General features: G+C 47.1%; 1 protein-coding gene across 1 annotated transcript; it reads left to right on the top strand.

The window, feature by feature from the left end:
- Nucleotides 1-812: 812 nt before the first annotated feature.
- On the top strand, nucleotides 813-13,384 carry LOC309534252 (purine nucleoside phosphorylase-like). Its single transcript, XM_082226446.1, has 6 exons — nucleotides 813-975; nucleotides 2,407-2,570; nucleotides 5,538-5,641; nucleotides 6,167-6,342; nucleotides 10,220-10,410; nucleotides 12,563-13,384. Exons 1-6 carry the CDS (start codon nucleotides 953-955, stop codon nucleotides 12,811-12,813), a joined length of 909 nt encoding a protein of 302 aa, XP_082082572.1. The 5' UTR covers nucleotides 813-952; the 3' UTR covers nucleotides 12,814-13,384.
- The last annotated feature ends 2,403 nt before the right edge of the window (nucleotides 13,385-15,787 follow it).

Raw genomic sequence — 15,787 nt, forward strand, 5'->3', positions numbered from 1 at the left:
GCATTTCCCTTTGGCTCTTTGCCACAGCAACACGCTTCCTGCCTTGCTGTGTTTGGTTTCTTGCTTCTTGATCTTCGGACCCCTGACTTCTTGACTCCTTGCTTCCTGACCCTCGGACCCTCGGCTTCTTCACTCCCTGCTTCCTGACCATCGAACCCTTGGCTTCTTGACTCCCGGCTCTCTGACCCTCGGACTCCGGGCTTCCTTACTCCTGGCTTCCGGACACTTGTTCCTGCTCCAACCCTGCCATCTTGCCCCCGGTCCCAACGTTCTCTGCCAGGACTTCGACCTCCCGTAACACAGTGCAAGTAGATAAATAGGTACTGCTGTGGCAGGAAGGTAAACGGCATTTATGTGTGCTCTGGCAATTGCCACAGTCCTCCGTGCTCCAGAAGCGGTTTAGTCCTGCTGGCCACTTGACCCGGAAAGCTGTCTGTAGACAAACGCCGGCTCCCTTGGCCTGAAAGCGAGATGAGCGCCACAACCCCATAGTCACCTTTGACTGGACTTAACCTTTTTTACCTTGCTGGTGTCCCCAACGTGGCATTGGTGGGAAAGGGCTGCAACAGAACGGATTCTCCTGCAGGATACAAGAGAGGACAGCTAATTCCCCCATCATGGGTTTATCATAGGACCTCCCGTCTGCCTTGGGCCCACGGGACGTCCTGGCTGTATCCCAAAGAGGAGATAAGGCCCTGGGTGGCTTCTGTGAAGGAAAGCCCAAAGGGGGAAAGATCCACGCCTTCCCTTCCAGCTTTCACTCTGCAGTTCTGCAGCCAATGACCAGCCCCCGGGGGGGGGGGGAAACAAAGCCTTCTCTGTGCATATAAAAAGCTGGCTTCCTGGGCTTTAGAAGCAGTGGGGGAAGGTTGTGGTCAGGTGTCCTGAGGAAAAGCTCTCCAGCGCAGATCTCCATCCTCGCTTCAGAGTCTGCGTTCATCTGCAGTCCAGGATGCAACCCACCGAAAACTTCAGGTGAGCACAAACCAGGAATCTCCTCTCCTCTCTAGACTCCTTCACACTTACTGGGATTTTTTAGTGCTGCTTATGCATGCACCCCCCAGGTTTCCACCTCTTGAAAATGCGATCACATTCGCTGCTAAAATTTACTTTTCCCACTTTTGAAAAATAAATAAAAAATCTTACCCTATGTTCTCTGGGAATACAAATCCAGATTAAATGGGGAAATATGTGACAGCATCTTGATGAGCGGTGGCGTGGTGTGGGTCCTGCAATAGAAAATCAAGTACTGTATTGCATGCCTGAGAGACTGATCCAGTTTCGCATTTAAATCACCAGGGGACATGGTGTTTAAAGTGCGTCTCCAGAAGGCCCCTCGCTGTGTGAGCAACAGCCTTTAAAGATATCCTTTTATAAGGTCTTGTATGGAAACTTTCAGCTGCAAAAAGAAAAATTGAAAATAATATATTTTTAAATGCTTATATTGAAATAAAAAAATTAAGGTCTTATATATATAATAAATGTGCCAGGCAAACACGTACATAAATGTATGGGCCACATGTCTGAGGTAGTACAGAAGGGCAGCCCTGGATCCATTTTGGCTCCCAAACTGACCAAATGTTATCTCTGCAAGGTCAAAGGAAAATGGAAAAGCCTCCCCATTGTCTTTTCCTTCACAAATCCTGTCTTAAGGGCATGTCTGTGTTTGAATAGAGTGAGCCTGTGACCTGGCTCAAGAACTAAGTATTTATCATGACAAAAGACTGGCATTAAGTGAGCATTAACAGGTAACCTGTCAGGCGTGATAAACAACACACTCAGATTTCTGCTGTAGACCGCCTTTTCTGTGATGTATGTATGATGAATGGAGGGGTGGTCTGGAGCTCCAGGGCAGGGAATTTAAAATGTCTAGATAAGGGCAGGCACAACTTGGTTCTGGGTTCCTCCTCCTTTCCTGCGTGTGAGGGGAGCACCCTGTTGCAACAGATCAATAAAGATCAGGCTTACTAGCTGCCTTGCTTCTCAATATACTCCAGTTGGCCTCTGTTATTTTCTCCTACCAATAGGGAACCTACATAAGGACTCTAAATGGGCTCTTGGAAACCCCATAAGGGGAAAAGGGTAGATTTTTTTGTTTACAACACCAACAGGTGAGGAAAGGGCCAAAGCCAATTTATAGAGAAAACATTTGTCAGTTTGGGAATCAAAAATGGTTTCAGGTCTGTCTTCCTGTGCTGATCTATGCACGTGCTTGGTTGGTACATTTATGAGCTTTAACTATACATCTAAGACCTTAAAATTCTTATCACATTGGAAACAGATTCCACGGCTGACCATCCCTACCTCTGGGGTTGGGCTAGATGACCCTCAGGGTCCCTTCCAACCCGGCACTCCTATGATTCTGATTCAACCTTGTGGCCCTTCTTTTCCAATCTCTCTTTGCAGCTTTGAGCTCTGCAGAGAGACGGCCGACTGGCTCCTGGCTCGGACCAGGCAGCGCCCCAGAATCGCCATTATCTGTGGCTCTGGACTGGGACCCCTCGCTGACAGTTTGAAGAACCCGGAGTCTTTCAAGTACATGGACATCCCCAACTTCCCGCACAGCACAGGTATGGAGAACATAGCTGTCAACCGTCCCTTATTTGGCGGGAAAGTCCCTTATCCCAGCGCTGTGTCCCGCTGCTGTCCCTTATTGATGATGTCCCTTAAATTTCCCGGGTTTCAAAGGAAGCAGCTCCTCTCCCTCCCTCCCTCCCTCCCTGCCAGCCAGGGAGGAGGGAGGCTCCAACTGTGTTGCTTGGCTGCGTTGCTCACCCAATAAGGAGTCTGAGAATGACTGGGGGGTGGAGCTTGCATGCCTTGTGCCGATCAAATCGGCCGCCTTGCCTGGGGACTCGCCTTTGCTCAGCGCTTCCCAGCGGAGAGGTGACGGTGGTTTTCCTTGCTGCATCCCCTTTGCCGGGTTACTGCGCTGTGGGAACCACCGCTTGAGGCTTCGTTTGGCTGCTGGCTGGGCTTTCTGCCTTTGGCTTGGAGGGGCTCAGAAGTTGAACATACCTGTGCTTGGAAAATCCCTTATTTTGGCTGCTGATCCCTTATTTTCAAGGTTGCTGGCCCCTTATTTTCAAATCTGTAAGTTGACAGCTATGATGGAGAACTATCCTTGCTGTGTGCCGCTGCTCTGCAATTCCTCCCAGGGTCTTTTCACGCTGTCCTGGGGCCTCGGGTCTGCTTCCTCGCTGGCCAGCCAGAACTGATTGTGCATGAATTGTGCAGATTGTGATCTGATTTCTTTCCGCAGGGCCTGTAAGACAGAGTTGTTCCGCCTGGCCTTTGGCTTGGAATCAATTTGATTCCCTTCCTCTCTTTTTTCCTTTCTCCTCCTGTGATGAGGCTGCATTTTAATGTTATATTTTAATCTTTTTAAGTTGTATTCATTCAACTTGTTTTTATTATTGGTTGTTAGCCGCCCTGAGCCCGGCCTTGGCTGGGGAGGGCGGGGTAGAAATAAAATTATTATTATTATTATTATTATTATTATTATTATTATTATTAAGCAGAAAAAACTGCAACAAGAGATCAGCTCCATGTTTTGGGGCCAGGTGGGCTGTCGGCTTAGCTTGAGGGCATTTTCACCCTGGGTGCTAAAATCCCGCTTTGCATTTCTCATGCCTTGCATGTGAATGGGAAACCCATCATAGCAAGGATCTACCTCTGAGTTAAAAATAGTGGTATCTGGCTACCCTCTTGTGGCGAAATGGACACATCTGCACTTTTATGATGATGAATGGCAGAGTGCATGTGAATTTTCCTACCTGGTAGTGCAAAAGCTGTGTAGGTAACTGGAGGGTTTGTGTGTTTAGAGAGAGAGAGAGAGAGAGAGAGAGAGAGAGAGAGAGAGAGGAGACAGCAGGGACTCTGAGATTCTGTTAGGAACCTAGGCTCATATTGCGCTTTGATGAATTCATCTGGGTCCAAGAGCTTTCCTTGTCATTCCATAGCTGTGCCTTGTGAAAACCTGATCTAACCCACTGGATTGAAGCTCGGTTAAGCAAATCTTTCTTAGGATTTTCCACACATAAGATCCAATTCAGTGGGTAAGTTTGGATTTTTGCAAAGCAGAGGCACAGAACAATAGGAAACACTCTCAGACCCGGAGGAATTAATTGGTGCACAAAACCATTGAAATTTGGGTCAAGCAAAATTGTGGACAAGCTCCTGCACTCCATGGTGTTAGCATTCTCAGCCCATCCAGGAGACACTGGGAATTCAACCTGGCACTTTCTGCTCTTCCACTGAGCCCTTCGCTCAATGGACTTCAATGGACTTTGAATAAATGTGCAATTAGTTTTCTTGTTTTGAATTCTGTTGCATTATTGTCTTCCTGAGTGGTTCGTGCAAACCACTGTTCTGAACAATGCTGAATGAAGGGCAGGTGGCCTTAGGGATGAGTTTATGGACCCAAGGGGGCGCTGGCCCAACAAAGTTTGGGAACCACTGGTTTAATAAACAATGGCTTAGTTGCATGCACTGTGCAGGGTCTCTCTTTTTCTCCTTAATAAATAATATTTTTTTTATTGACTTAAGAAAATTATACAGGCAGCAACACAAAGAAGCCTAAATTAACATTGCCTTCTACCGATAAGAAATAATAATAACTATTACAATAATGAAAATACTAAAAATACATTTACTTCCCCTTTTGAACTTCTGTTCTGGTTACAATATATTTCTATTCTATAAGAATCTATTATATCCTTTGCTGTCCCATATATTATTTTATTTCCCAAATTCAGCCTAACCCTCCCCTCCTCCCCCCACCTGTGTGAGATCTTCCCATCATAATATTTTTTTCTAGTTGCTTTAACAAAATAGAATACCGGTAACATGAAAACTGTTAAATTATAATTATTTCTTTTGTCCTTACAGGCTTAACAGTTGCCTATTAGGAGTTCTGCTTTAACACCATATTTCTTCATGTATTCCCCTATGCATTCCCATTCTGTGTAGAATTTTTGCTTGGAGCAGCCCCTGATTCCTGCAGTCATTTTTGCCATCTCGGCAAACTCACAAATCTTGACTTGCCATTCTGTCATTTGTGGTACTTTTTCTGTTTTCCAATATTTTGCCATAAGTATTCTTGCGGCTGCAGTTATATGCAAGGATATATTCCTTTTGTCCTTGGGTATGTCGTTTGTTAATAAACTCAATAAGTAGGAGTCTGGTTTTTTTGAAAAAGAGCTCCTGAGGATCCTTTTGATCTCCTCCTGTATCTCGTTCCAAAATTGTCTTACCACCTTACACCCCCACCACATATGGTATAATTTTTTTATTTATACCCCGCCCTTCCTGGTTCAGAAAACCAGGCTCAGGGTGGCTAACAACAAATTTAAAACACTTAATTGTAACACAACAATAGAAGCAGCACCTTGAGGATCTCTAGCCATCGCCGAGATGCGAGTCTCAGTTCTGCTCCTGGTGGACCTCCAAGAAAGGACCACGATTGGGAGAAGGGGCCTCCAAGGACATTTGGGGCGTGTTGACCTTCTCTTTCTGCTCTCTTCCCCTCTCCACAGTGTCGGGCCATGAGGGGCAGCTTCTCTTTGGGGAGCTGCAGGGCAAGCCGTGCGTCTGCATGAAGGGGCGCTTTCACATGTATGAGGGCTACTCGCTTTGGAAGGTAGGTGGAAGGGTTGAGGTGCCCAAAGTGATGGGCGCCAACTTGGGTGGCTTTAAAAATGGGCAGCAGGCCTGATCCAGCTGCCGGGCTCTTCTCACCCTCGTACGGAGAGAAGGGACACCTCCCTGCCGCTGATAATAATAATTATTATTATTATTATTATTATTATTTATTATTTATACCCCGCCCATCTGGCTGAGTTTCCCCAGCCACTCTGGGCGGCTCCCAATCAGTGTTAAAAACAGTACAGCGTTACATATTAAAAACTTCCCTGAACAGGGCTGCCTTAAGATGTCTTCTGAATATCAGGTAATTATTTATCTCTTTGACATCTGATGGGAGGGCGTTCCACAGGGCGGGCGCCACTACCGAGAAGGCCCTCTGTCTGGTTCCCTGTAGCCTCACTTCTCGCAATGAGGGAACCGCCAGAAGGCCCTCGGCGCTGGATCTCAGTGTCCGGGCTGAATGATGGGGGTGGAGATGCTCCTTCAGGTAAACGTCCCTCTGCTCTGCGCTCTCTGCCAGGTCACGTTCCCGATCCGCGTTCTCAAACTCTTGGGCGTTGAGACGCTGCTGGTGACCAACGCAGCCGGGGCCTTGGCGGATTCCTACAGCGTCGGGGACCTCATGATTATTCGGGACCACATCAACCTGCTGGGCTTGGCCGGGCTAAACCCCTTGCTGGGGCCCAATGAGGAAAGGTGAGTGCAGGACTTCCAGTTGGCTGCCCGATTAATGGCAGACAGGAGCTTTTTCGGCTGAAAGAGCCCCGGCGCTTTGAAGATTGGGGTGACATGCAGAGGAGCTCTTTGCACGAGCATGGGGTTCTGGATAATCTTTTTCTGGCTCTCAGAACTACCCAAATCACATTCCCTCTTCCCAGGCCACACCTCTCACCAGATCTGCTTCACATTCCCCCAATGTTTCAGGATAGCTGTAATGTCCTTAATCCCCTGATAGTTGTAAGAATGGAATGAACACACACACACTGTGTTTTAGGCTGTTTTTTGTTCCATCAATTAAGTGTTTTAAATTTGTTGCTAGCCGCCCTGAGCCCGGTTTTCTGAACCGGGAAGGGCGGGGTATAAATAAAGTATTTATTATATTATTTCTTACACACACCCAATGCAATTATTTGTGCATTGATAACAAAAATTAAACATTTACTTCCCTTCTACATTTTTTTTTATTTCTATTTATTGAATTTATATACCTCCCTATACTCGGATGTCCCAGGGAGGTTCACAGGATAAAATCGGAATATAAAACCACAAAGTACATAGTCAAAATAAAAACGACAACAACCCAATAGCCCTGCCCCACACATTTTTAAAGGGCATAGTGTTACGGTAAAATCTGGGTGCGAGGCTGCTCTGCCACCCAGCTCGTCGGACTAAGCCCGCGGGTCCCTGCGGAGGAAAATGAGCTCAGCCGGAGACAGGAGCAAACTGCAGAAGATCCAAGTTTATTGCGCAACAGGTTCAAGGCGAGATTGAATAACGAGAAAGGGGTGACATGAACTTTTGAAACTTCCCTCCATGTCCCAGAATACAGTGCAGAATACATCACGGTTACATCATGAATACATTAACAAGCGGTTGGGTTACACAGATTAACATATGGAGGAGGGAGGGGGGAATATGCAGAGCTGGAGATATGCGCAGATAAGCACATCCTGAGTACCGGTGATGAGAAGACAATGGTCCATGTATGAATAGTCTGCCACCTGGCATTGCCCGGAGGAAAGGCTTGGCAGAGTGATTTGACAGGATTAGAGTCTTCCTGAGAGTACGTGACACCTCGCTTGAGGGGTTATGGAGGACAGGGGAGGTGTCATGGAGTCCTAAGGAAAATGAGTCGATTGGCACCAAAAGCAAGAAAATCAGTGCTGTGGTTGATTTTATATGAATTTTTAAAGATTTTAGTTCATTTTATATTGATAATTGAGATCGGAAACAAAATGGATACATTGTAGCAAGATTTGACACTTTTATGAGTTCACAAGTTTCGGTTCCATTGTTCTCCCAGCGGGGAGCCGTCAGCAGCTTGTGAAGAGGTTAAATGAGGCGTGCAGGAGCTCGCTGAGCTAGCTCTGCAAGACGAATGCATGGTTCTGATTGGGTAGAACGCACCCATTCAACAGAAAGGGAATCCAACTTTACACGGTCTACCCATAATAGAACTAGAGCGGGAGGGAAGGCATAACATATTTGGGCTTATTTCGCCTGTAATAGCGGATCATCGTAAGGAAGGGGGGAAGGCACTTTATTTATGGGGCTTGGGGTAAAGTGTGGTGCTTGTGCAACGGTGTGGGGGCTGAGGGGTCCATGTGGGGCTGGATGCCCTTGAGGTCATCGCCTCGGACCCTCTGGTGACCGGCAGAAGGGGTGAAGAAGGCATGCCCCCCCTCCGTATCACATAGGCTGTAGGTTAAAAACAGTTAAAACACTAAAAAAAAGTTTTTAAGATATTAAAGAAAAATGAATTAAAATCAATTTAACAGAAAAAGCAGTATACTCTGCTGGCTGTTCCATGGTTTCCTCCAAGTTACCAATTACTGCTGCATACTGTAATCAAAGCACACCTTCTTTTTCTCAGTTTACTCAATGTAACCTTTACAGCTGAATTTAAGCCTACTAGCAATTTAACTCGTTTACAGTCATTCTTCATATGCTCTACATTTTCCAATCCTCCTTACATATTGTTTGATCTTGATCTCTGGTTCTGCTGATTAGATTTCCTAATTCTGCAGACTCCATCAACTTCAGCTGGTCCTTCGTGGGAATTGCTCCTTCCCTCCATTTTTGAGCATATTGGATTCAGGATGCAATAGTTGCATAACAAAACAAATTCTGCTAATTCTTTGGGACACCAGGGGAGGATATATCGTTTCGTTATTATCCTTCCTCATGAGATCAGCAGTCCTTTCCTGCCTAAACTTGGACATGAGTCACAAAGAGGCTTACAAACTATAATAAAAAAACAGTAATATAACAGGACATCACAATTACAACGTAAATCATACAGAAAAATTAACAAATCACCAGCAAAACAATTACAGTAAAACAACCACCTTCTAAGGTAAAGGTAAAGGTACCTCTGCCTGTACGGGCCAGTCTTGACAGACTCTAGGGTTGTGTGCTCATCTCACTCTATAGGCCGGGAGCCAGCGCTGTCCGCAGACACTTCCGGGTCACGTGGCCAGCGTGACAAGCTGCGAGCCAGCACAGCACACGGAAACGCCGTTTACCTTCCCGCTAGTAAGCGGTCCCTATTTATCTACTTGCACCCGGGGGTGCTTTCGAACTGCTAGGTTGGCAGGCGCTAAAACACTATTAACGGAACAACAAATAGAAAAGCTAAACAGCATAACCCCAACAAAAGTCCTAAGATTCACAAAGCTCTTTGGCAAAACAATATTAACAGCTCATCTTCCTCTTTTTCTCTTTTTCTTCTCCCCCTTTTTTTCTCCCCCCCTCCTTCTTTCCTTTTTCCTTTTCCTTTTTCTTTCCCATAATGGCTTATGTTCCATGCCATGTGCATTGATATTTTTTGTAGTTTTTGTAGTTTCTTAGCTTATTATTATTAAGGAATTTTCTTTGGTGATTTTGGTTGTCTATATTTATCTGTATTTGTTTAAAGCAAAATAAAAGTATTAAAAAACAACAACAATATTAACAGCATTAACAAACTAACAACCCAAAACAAACTAAGCACTGTTGAATTGGCATGCACACTCTCCCCTCTGTGAATCACAGCCTTCCACTCAGTTCATCAAAAGACGCATAGGCATAATGCCCGTGGCAGCAACTCCCTTCCGAAGGCAGGTGGGAAAAGCCATTGCCTGATGCTCAGCATAAACGTCCAATTCCCCTCGTCACAGCAGCCTCTGGAAGGGATATATCTGGTACATCTGCCTACCTCCTGGCTGGCTGGCACGAGTGGCTGCCTATCTGCTTGGCCCTGGCACCAAGCCACCATACCTAGAATCATAGAGTTGGAAGAGACCACAAGGGCCATCGAGTCCAACCCCCTGCCAAGCAGGAAACACCATCAGAGCACTCCTGACATATGGTTGTCAAGCCTCTGCTTAAAGACCTCCAAAGGAGGAGACTCCACCACACTCCTTGGCAGCAAATTCCACTGTCAAACAGCTCTTACTGTCAGGAAGTGCTTCCTAATGTTTAGGTGGAATCTTCTTTCTTGTAGTTTGGATCCATTGCTCCGTGTCCGCTTCTCTGGAGCAGCAGAAAACAACCTTTCTCCCTCCTCTATGTGACATCCTTTTCTATATTTGAACATGGCTATCATATCACCCCTTAACCTCCTCTTCTCCAGGCTAAACATGCCCAGCTCCCTTAGCCGTTCCTCATAAGGCATCATTTCCAGGCCTTTGACCATTTTGGTTGCCCTCCTCTGGACACGTTCCAGTTTGTCAGTGTCCTTCTTGATCTGTGGTGCCCAGAACTGGACACAGTACTCCAGGTGAGGTCTGACCAGAGCAGAATACAGTGGCACTATTGGATTCAGCATGCAACCTGTTTCCTCCCTGCTCAGAGCATCCCCTTCTTTCTCCAGGTTCGGACCTCGCTTCCCTGCTCTTTCGGATGCGTACGACAGCCAGATCCGCGCTTTGGCCATGGACACAGCCCGGCGCCTTGGCTACAGCTCTTTCGTCAAAGAGGGGGTGTATTGCATGGTCGGGGGCCCCAGTTTCGAATCGATCGCAGAGGCCCGGCTCCTTCACGTGCTGGGGGCGGACGCTGTGGGTAAGAGCTGGAAGGAAGCTGCGTCTCTTCGCGTCCGGTAACCCTTGCCCTTGTTCTGCACCTGCTAGATGGCCATCTTCTCTATGGCCAGACTTTACCAACCCAGGACTCTCCAGATGTTCTGGACTACAACTCCCATCAGCCCCAGCCAGAGGCCAAAACCTCTGGAGACCACCAGCTTGGCAAAGCCTGCCATGGGCTTTATGCACCTTGTTTTTAGCACTAATTTGGTTGCAAAGTTTTATTATTTTGCAGTTAATAATAATAAATTTTATTTATACCATGCCCTTCCAGGCCAAAGCTGGACTCAGGGCGGCTAACACCAATGAAATCACAGTAAAAACATAATGGGGGGGGGAGAAGGGAGGACCAATTTAAAATACAGGTTAAAATGCAATTTAAAATGCAGCCTCATTTTAAAGTAGCCGATAAATCAAGACCATAAAGGGAGGGAAACATAAGGGTCAGAATGAGTCCAAACCAAAGGCCAGGCGGAACAGCTCTGTCTTGCAGGCCCTGCAGAAAGATGTCAGGTCCCGCAGGGGCATGTGACAAAGCATTCCACCACATCGGGGCCAGTACTGAAAAGGCCCTGGCCCTAGTTGAAACCAATCTAACCTCCTTGAGGCTTGGGGCCTCCAAAGTGTTGTTATCTGTGGACCTTAAGGTCCGCCGCGGGGCATACCAGGAAAGGCGGTCCCATAGGTATGTGGGTCCTAGGCCTAGTTGCCATGGGGGGGGGGATTTTTTAGCAAGCGCCTGCACTCATTGTTTAATTCTACAGGTTAGCCCCCTGCCCCCACTACGTGAATCCCACTTGCATGCAACTGAATTTACACGGGTCACTACGAAATAGATTGGCATTCCCTTGCTCAGGGCCCGGAATGTAACCCCCACATAACTGGGAGGCAGGCATGCTTGTATTTGCAAAAAAAATAACTTCTAGAGAGTAGCTGATCTCAGACAAATGCACCACAGGAAAGATGCATCTGGGTTGCTGGGGGGCAAAGAGAGGGCAAACTAGAGATTCCAAGGACTGCTAGAAAATAAGATAGACGTGCACTGAAGGGGAGGAGAAACCAGAAGCTTTATAGGACCTCAGGGATTTTTATTGCCTGGTGTCCGAACAACTCACTTAACCATCAATCACAGCTCTGACTTCACTCATTGGCTAAAATCACTGATCCAGGCTGGCTCATTTCACAAGAATCGCTTAGACACGTACCTGGGCATTTAGCTTCATATCTTTCTTTGCAAGAGAGCTAAATATTTCCTTTAACAAAATATGAAAGTTCTGAGTATGAAGTCTTTGCCGAGGGGGCCAATGGCACCAGGCTGACAACTCCTGAGCCAAACTCTTCTTATGCAGAGGTGTAACCTGTTGTTGTGAGTCCTGCACCAAGCTTACACGAGGTTGCGCTGTTGCAGGAATTTATGTATAGGTTGGGGGGGGTTGCCCCTCCAGCAGATATCATGCACATGCAGCCCACTATCAAAATCAACACAATCGCTTTTGTGATTTGTCCCCACAAAACACTTCATCGCAGTTTCTTCCTATCTATTCAAAGGGCCTCTGCAGCAGAATACCAAGTGTAAGAATACTGATAAATGTATCTCTGTACTGGCTCACTGGGAAAACTTCAGAAATTCATATAGACATGAGAGCTCAGCTGCTCAGCAGCCCCTCTACCTGGGTGATAATTCCTGGCATCCTGATACCTGAGTGCCAGACAGGTAGCCATTCCAGAAATAACAAACTCAGATGAAGACAACAGGGTGTGATTAACTTGGCTGGGAAGCAGGGAAATGTAAATCTCTCTTTTGTTCCACTTGATGGGTGTTTGGTGGAGGGCAAGGGGAACCATGGGGCAGGGTCCAGGATGCTCAGATTACTGCCACCAGACCTCCCCTTTCATGATGTAACTGTGATGTAGTTGGGGGGGTGTAACATGGGGATTAGCAGCTGATAAAAGTTTGGGGGCTCTTTTGTTTGGGGCTTCCATCTTGTTTCACCTGGTGGCAGGTGGGAGTCTTCAATAAAGACCAAGCCTACTGGCTGCTGTTTTGCTCTGGTATTCCTGGCTGGTGTCCTTGGTTTTTGTCCAAGGGAGCCCTCAGATTTCTCCGTTAACAGTGCCTTGCTTCCTTTTAGGGATGAGCACCGCAGCAGAAGTCGTTGTGGCCAGGCACTGTGGCTTGCGGGTCTTTGGTATCTCACTGATCACCAACAAGGTGACAAAGGACTACAACACGAAAGAGAACGTCGACCATCACGGGGTGCTCGAAGTGAGCCGGAGAAGAGCTTCCACGCTCCAGGCGCTCATCACAACCCTGGTGGGCAGGCTGGACTATTGCAGCAGCGGCGGCCAGAAGGATGGCGAGACCTATCAGAATGGAGTCTAAAAACGCCAGGCATCGGCTCTGGACCCAGGAGTGTGCTGGCACTCAAGGGGAGAGCAGCCAGCTCCACATCGTATACTCCAAACAAAATCTGGACTGAGAATCCAAAACTTTGACCAAGCCTGTCTCAATCAAATCACCAGCCTCTGCCAAGCTAGTGCCCTCCAAATGTTTTGGACGGCAACTCCCAGGTCTGACAGTCCAAAACATTTGGTGGGCACCAGGTTGGCAAAGGCAGCTTGACACCAACCCTGCAGGTGTCTTAATTCTTTATTGTAAGCTGGACTGTCCCTTGTTAGCCCCACAAAGCCCCCTGAGCCTGGGCAAGCTAGCGGTGGTACATTGATGACAGTGTTGGACTAGGGCCCGGGACAGACCCAGATTCAAATCCCCACTTGGCCCTGAAGCTCACTGGGTGACCTTGGGCCAGTCACTGCCGTTCAGCCTCCCCTACCTTGCAGGGGGGTTGTTGCTGTGAGGGTAAAATGGGGAGCAACAGCAAACGTATACATCATCTTGAGCTCGCTTGAGAAAAGGTGGGATATAAAAGTAATAAACAAACTGTCCATATCAACTGCTCTGTGCTATCCTGGAGGAATAAATATTGTAAAAATGTACATGGGATTTAAAAGCTAACACAATACACCATGCTAATCTTTGAGTGGAGCGAGGTTCCAGAGGTTCCTTTCCCTGGCCTCCCCAGGTCACAGTCACAGCCAACTCTGAAACTCTAATTCAAACTCTCCTTTGTCTTCCAAGTGAACCTTTGAGTCAAAGAAGGGCTCCCTCCTTTTTGCATCTGGCACAAAGTTCCCTCTCTTTGGCTTTCCCAATGCCTCATTAGCTTCCCCTTGTCTTTCTTAACACAGTACAGTGGTATCTCAGGTTACATACGCTTCAGGTTACAGTCTCCGCTAACCCAGAAATAATACCTTGTATTAAGAACTTTGCTTCAGGATGAGAACAGAAATCGTGCTCCGGCGGTGCAGCGGCAGCGGGAGGCCCCATTAGCTAAAGTGGTGCTTCAGGTTAAGAACAGTTTCAGGTTAAGAACGGACCTCCGGAACGAATTAAGTACTGAACCCGAGGTACCACTGTAGTCCGTCTCCCAGGCAATTTCCAGGCTGGCCTGGCTATTCTAGCATTAGAATCTGTGCTGGATCCAGGAATTAGAAGTGGGGCCCAAGCATTCATCCTAACCCTGCAAACCTGGGAACTGCCATTCTAGGTGGCATTACAGCTGGGGGAATCCCTTTATTCTCAGCATCTTATTTTAAAAAATGCGTAAGAAATGAGTCTTGTTATGGGAGGGCAGGTGGAGGTGGCAACTATGGGAATTAAACCACATTCAATTCAGTGGGCCCCCTGAGCCTTGGAAAAAAACCAGGAGCCTTGGGGACATATTATTAAGTTTCAATATCACCCTTCACCCGAGGATCACAGGGTGTTTTACGATATAAAAACACACAAATACATAACATAGTAACAAACAATAGCAATTATCTCCTGGGGGAAAAAAACCACACAACACAGAGAGAGAGTTTAGAAGGCCATAGTTTAATTTGCCAATACAGTGCACTAAGTGGGACATGGACAAGGCCCAAGCAGCTCATTGGGGGAGACCTGGCCTGGCATGCAGAAGGTCCCAGGTTTAATCGTCAGCATCTTCAGGTGGGTCCGACTTGAACCCTGCGATCTTCATCAGAGGCCTTTCTTCATGTGCTTCCTCCGCAAGAGGTCTGGAGGGCAGCAATAGGAACAGGCCTTTTCTGCAGTGGCTCCCCATTTGTGGGATGCTCTCCCCAGGGAAACTCACCAGGCACTTTTGTTACATATCTTTAGGCTCCAGGCAAAAACATCCCTCTTCTCCCAGGCATTCAACTTATTCATGTCCTGCGGTTTTTTAAATGTGGTTTTTTGGGGGTGGGGTGATCCGTTTGATTTTGTTTTGTGGTCTCATTTTTTATTTTTATACTGCAAATTGCCCTGTGATCTTAGGATGAAGGGTGGTATACAAAATTAATAAAAAGCAATGATCATGCTGTGCAGGAAAGGCTCCTGTATCACTACTGCAATAAATTAATTTAACGCTGAGCAAAAAAACACTTAATTCAGCATCTCGCACACTCTGCATGGAGCTCCAGGTGTGATGGACAAGGCTCCCTGTCTGTAAATCTGGACAGCTGCTGCCAGTCTGTGCAGGCAATGTTGTTGTTTAGTCGTGTCTGACTCTTTGTGACCCCGTGGACCAGAGCACACCAGGCCCTCCTGTCTTCCATTGCCTCCCGCAGTTTGGTCAAACTCAGGTTAGTAGCTTCGAGAATACTGTCCCACCATCTGGTCCTCTGTTGTCCCCTTCTCCTTGTGCCCTCCATCTTCCCCAACATCAGGGTCTTTTCCAGGGAGTCTTCTCTTCTCATGAGGTGGCCAAAGTCTTGGAGCCTCAGCTTCACGATCTGTCCTTCCAGTGAGCACTCAGGGCTCATTTCCTTCAGAATGGATCAGTTTAATCTTCTTGCAGTCCATGGGACTCTCAAGAGTCTCCTCCAGCACCATAATTCAAAAGCATCAATTCTTCGGCGATCAGCCTTCTTTATGGTCCAGCTCTCACTTCCATACATCACTACTGGGAAAACCATGGCTTTAACTATACGGACCTTTGTTGGCAAGGTGATGTCTCTGCTTTTTAAGATGCTGTCTATACAGCGCTAAATTGAGCAGCAGCCTGACTCAACATAGAGCAGCTTTCTACCTAACGGGGTGGGGAAATATGGGGCTGAAACTTAAGAAGACAAGGCGTTTCCTTCGGTGCAATTTGCTTTGCAGAGGAGAGCGGGGAAATAGACAAATCAACATACAATAAGATGCTTTTGAAACGTCTGCAACCTGCCGCACCATCTCGAGAAACGCACGTGTGTAAAAGGGCGATCGCGCATGCGCGAAATGCTGGAGGGCGGAGGCGTGGCCACTGCCGGGG

The sequence above is a fragment of the Podarcis vaucheri genome (genome assembly GCF_965113315.1).
Source record: "Podarcis vaucheri genome assembly, chromosome: 6".
In the NCBI taxonomy this organism is placed as follows: Eukaryota; Metazoa; Chordata; class Lepidosauria; order Squamata; family Lacertidae; genus Podarcis; species Podarcis vaucheri.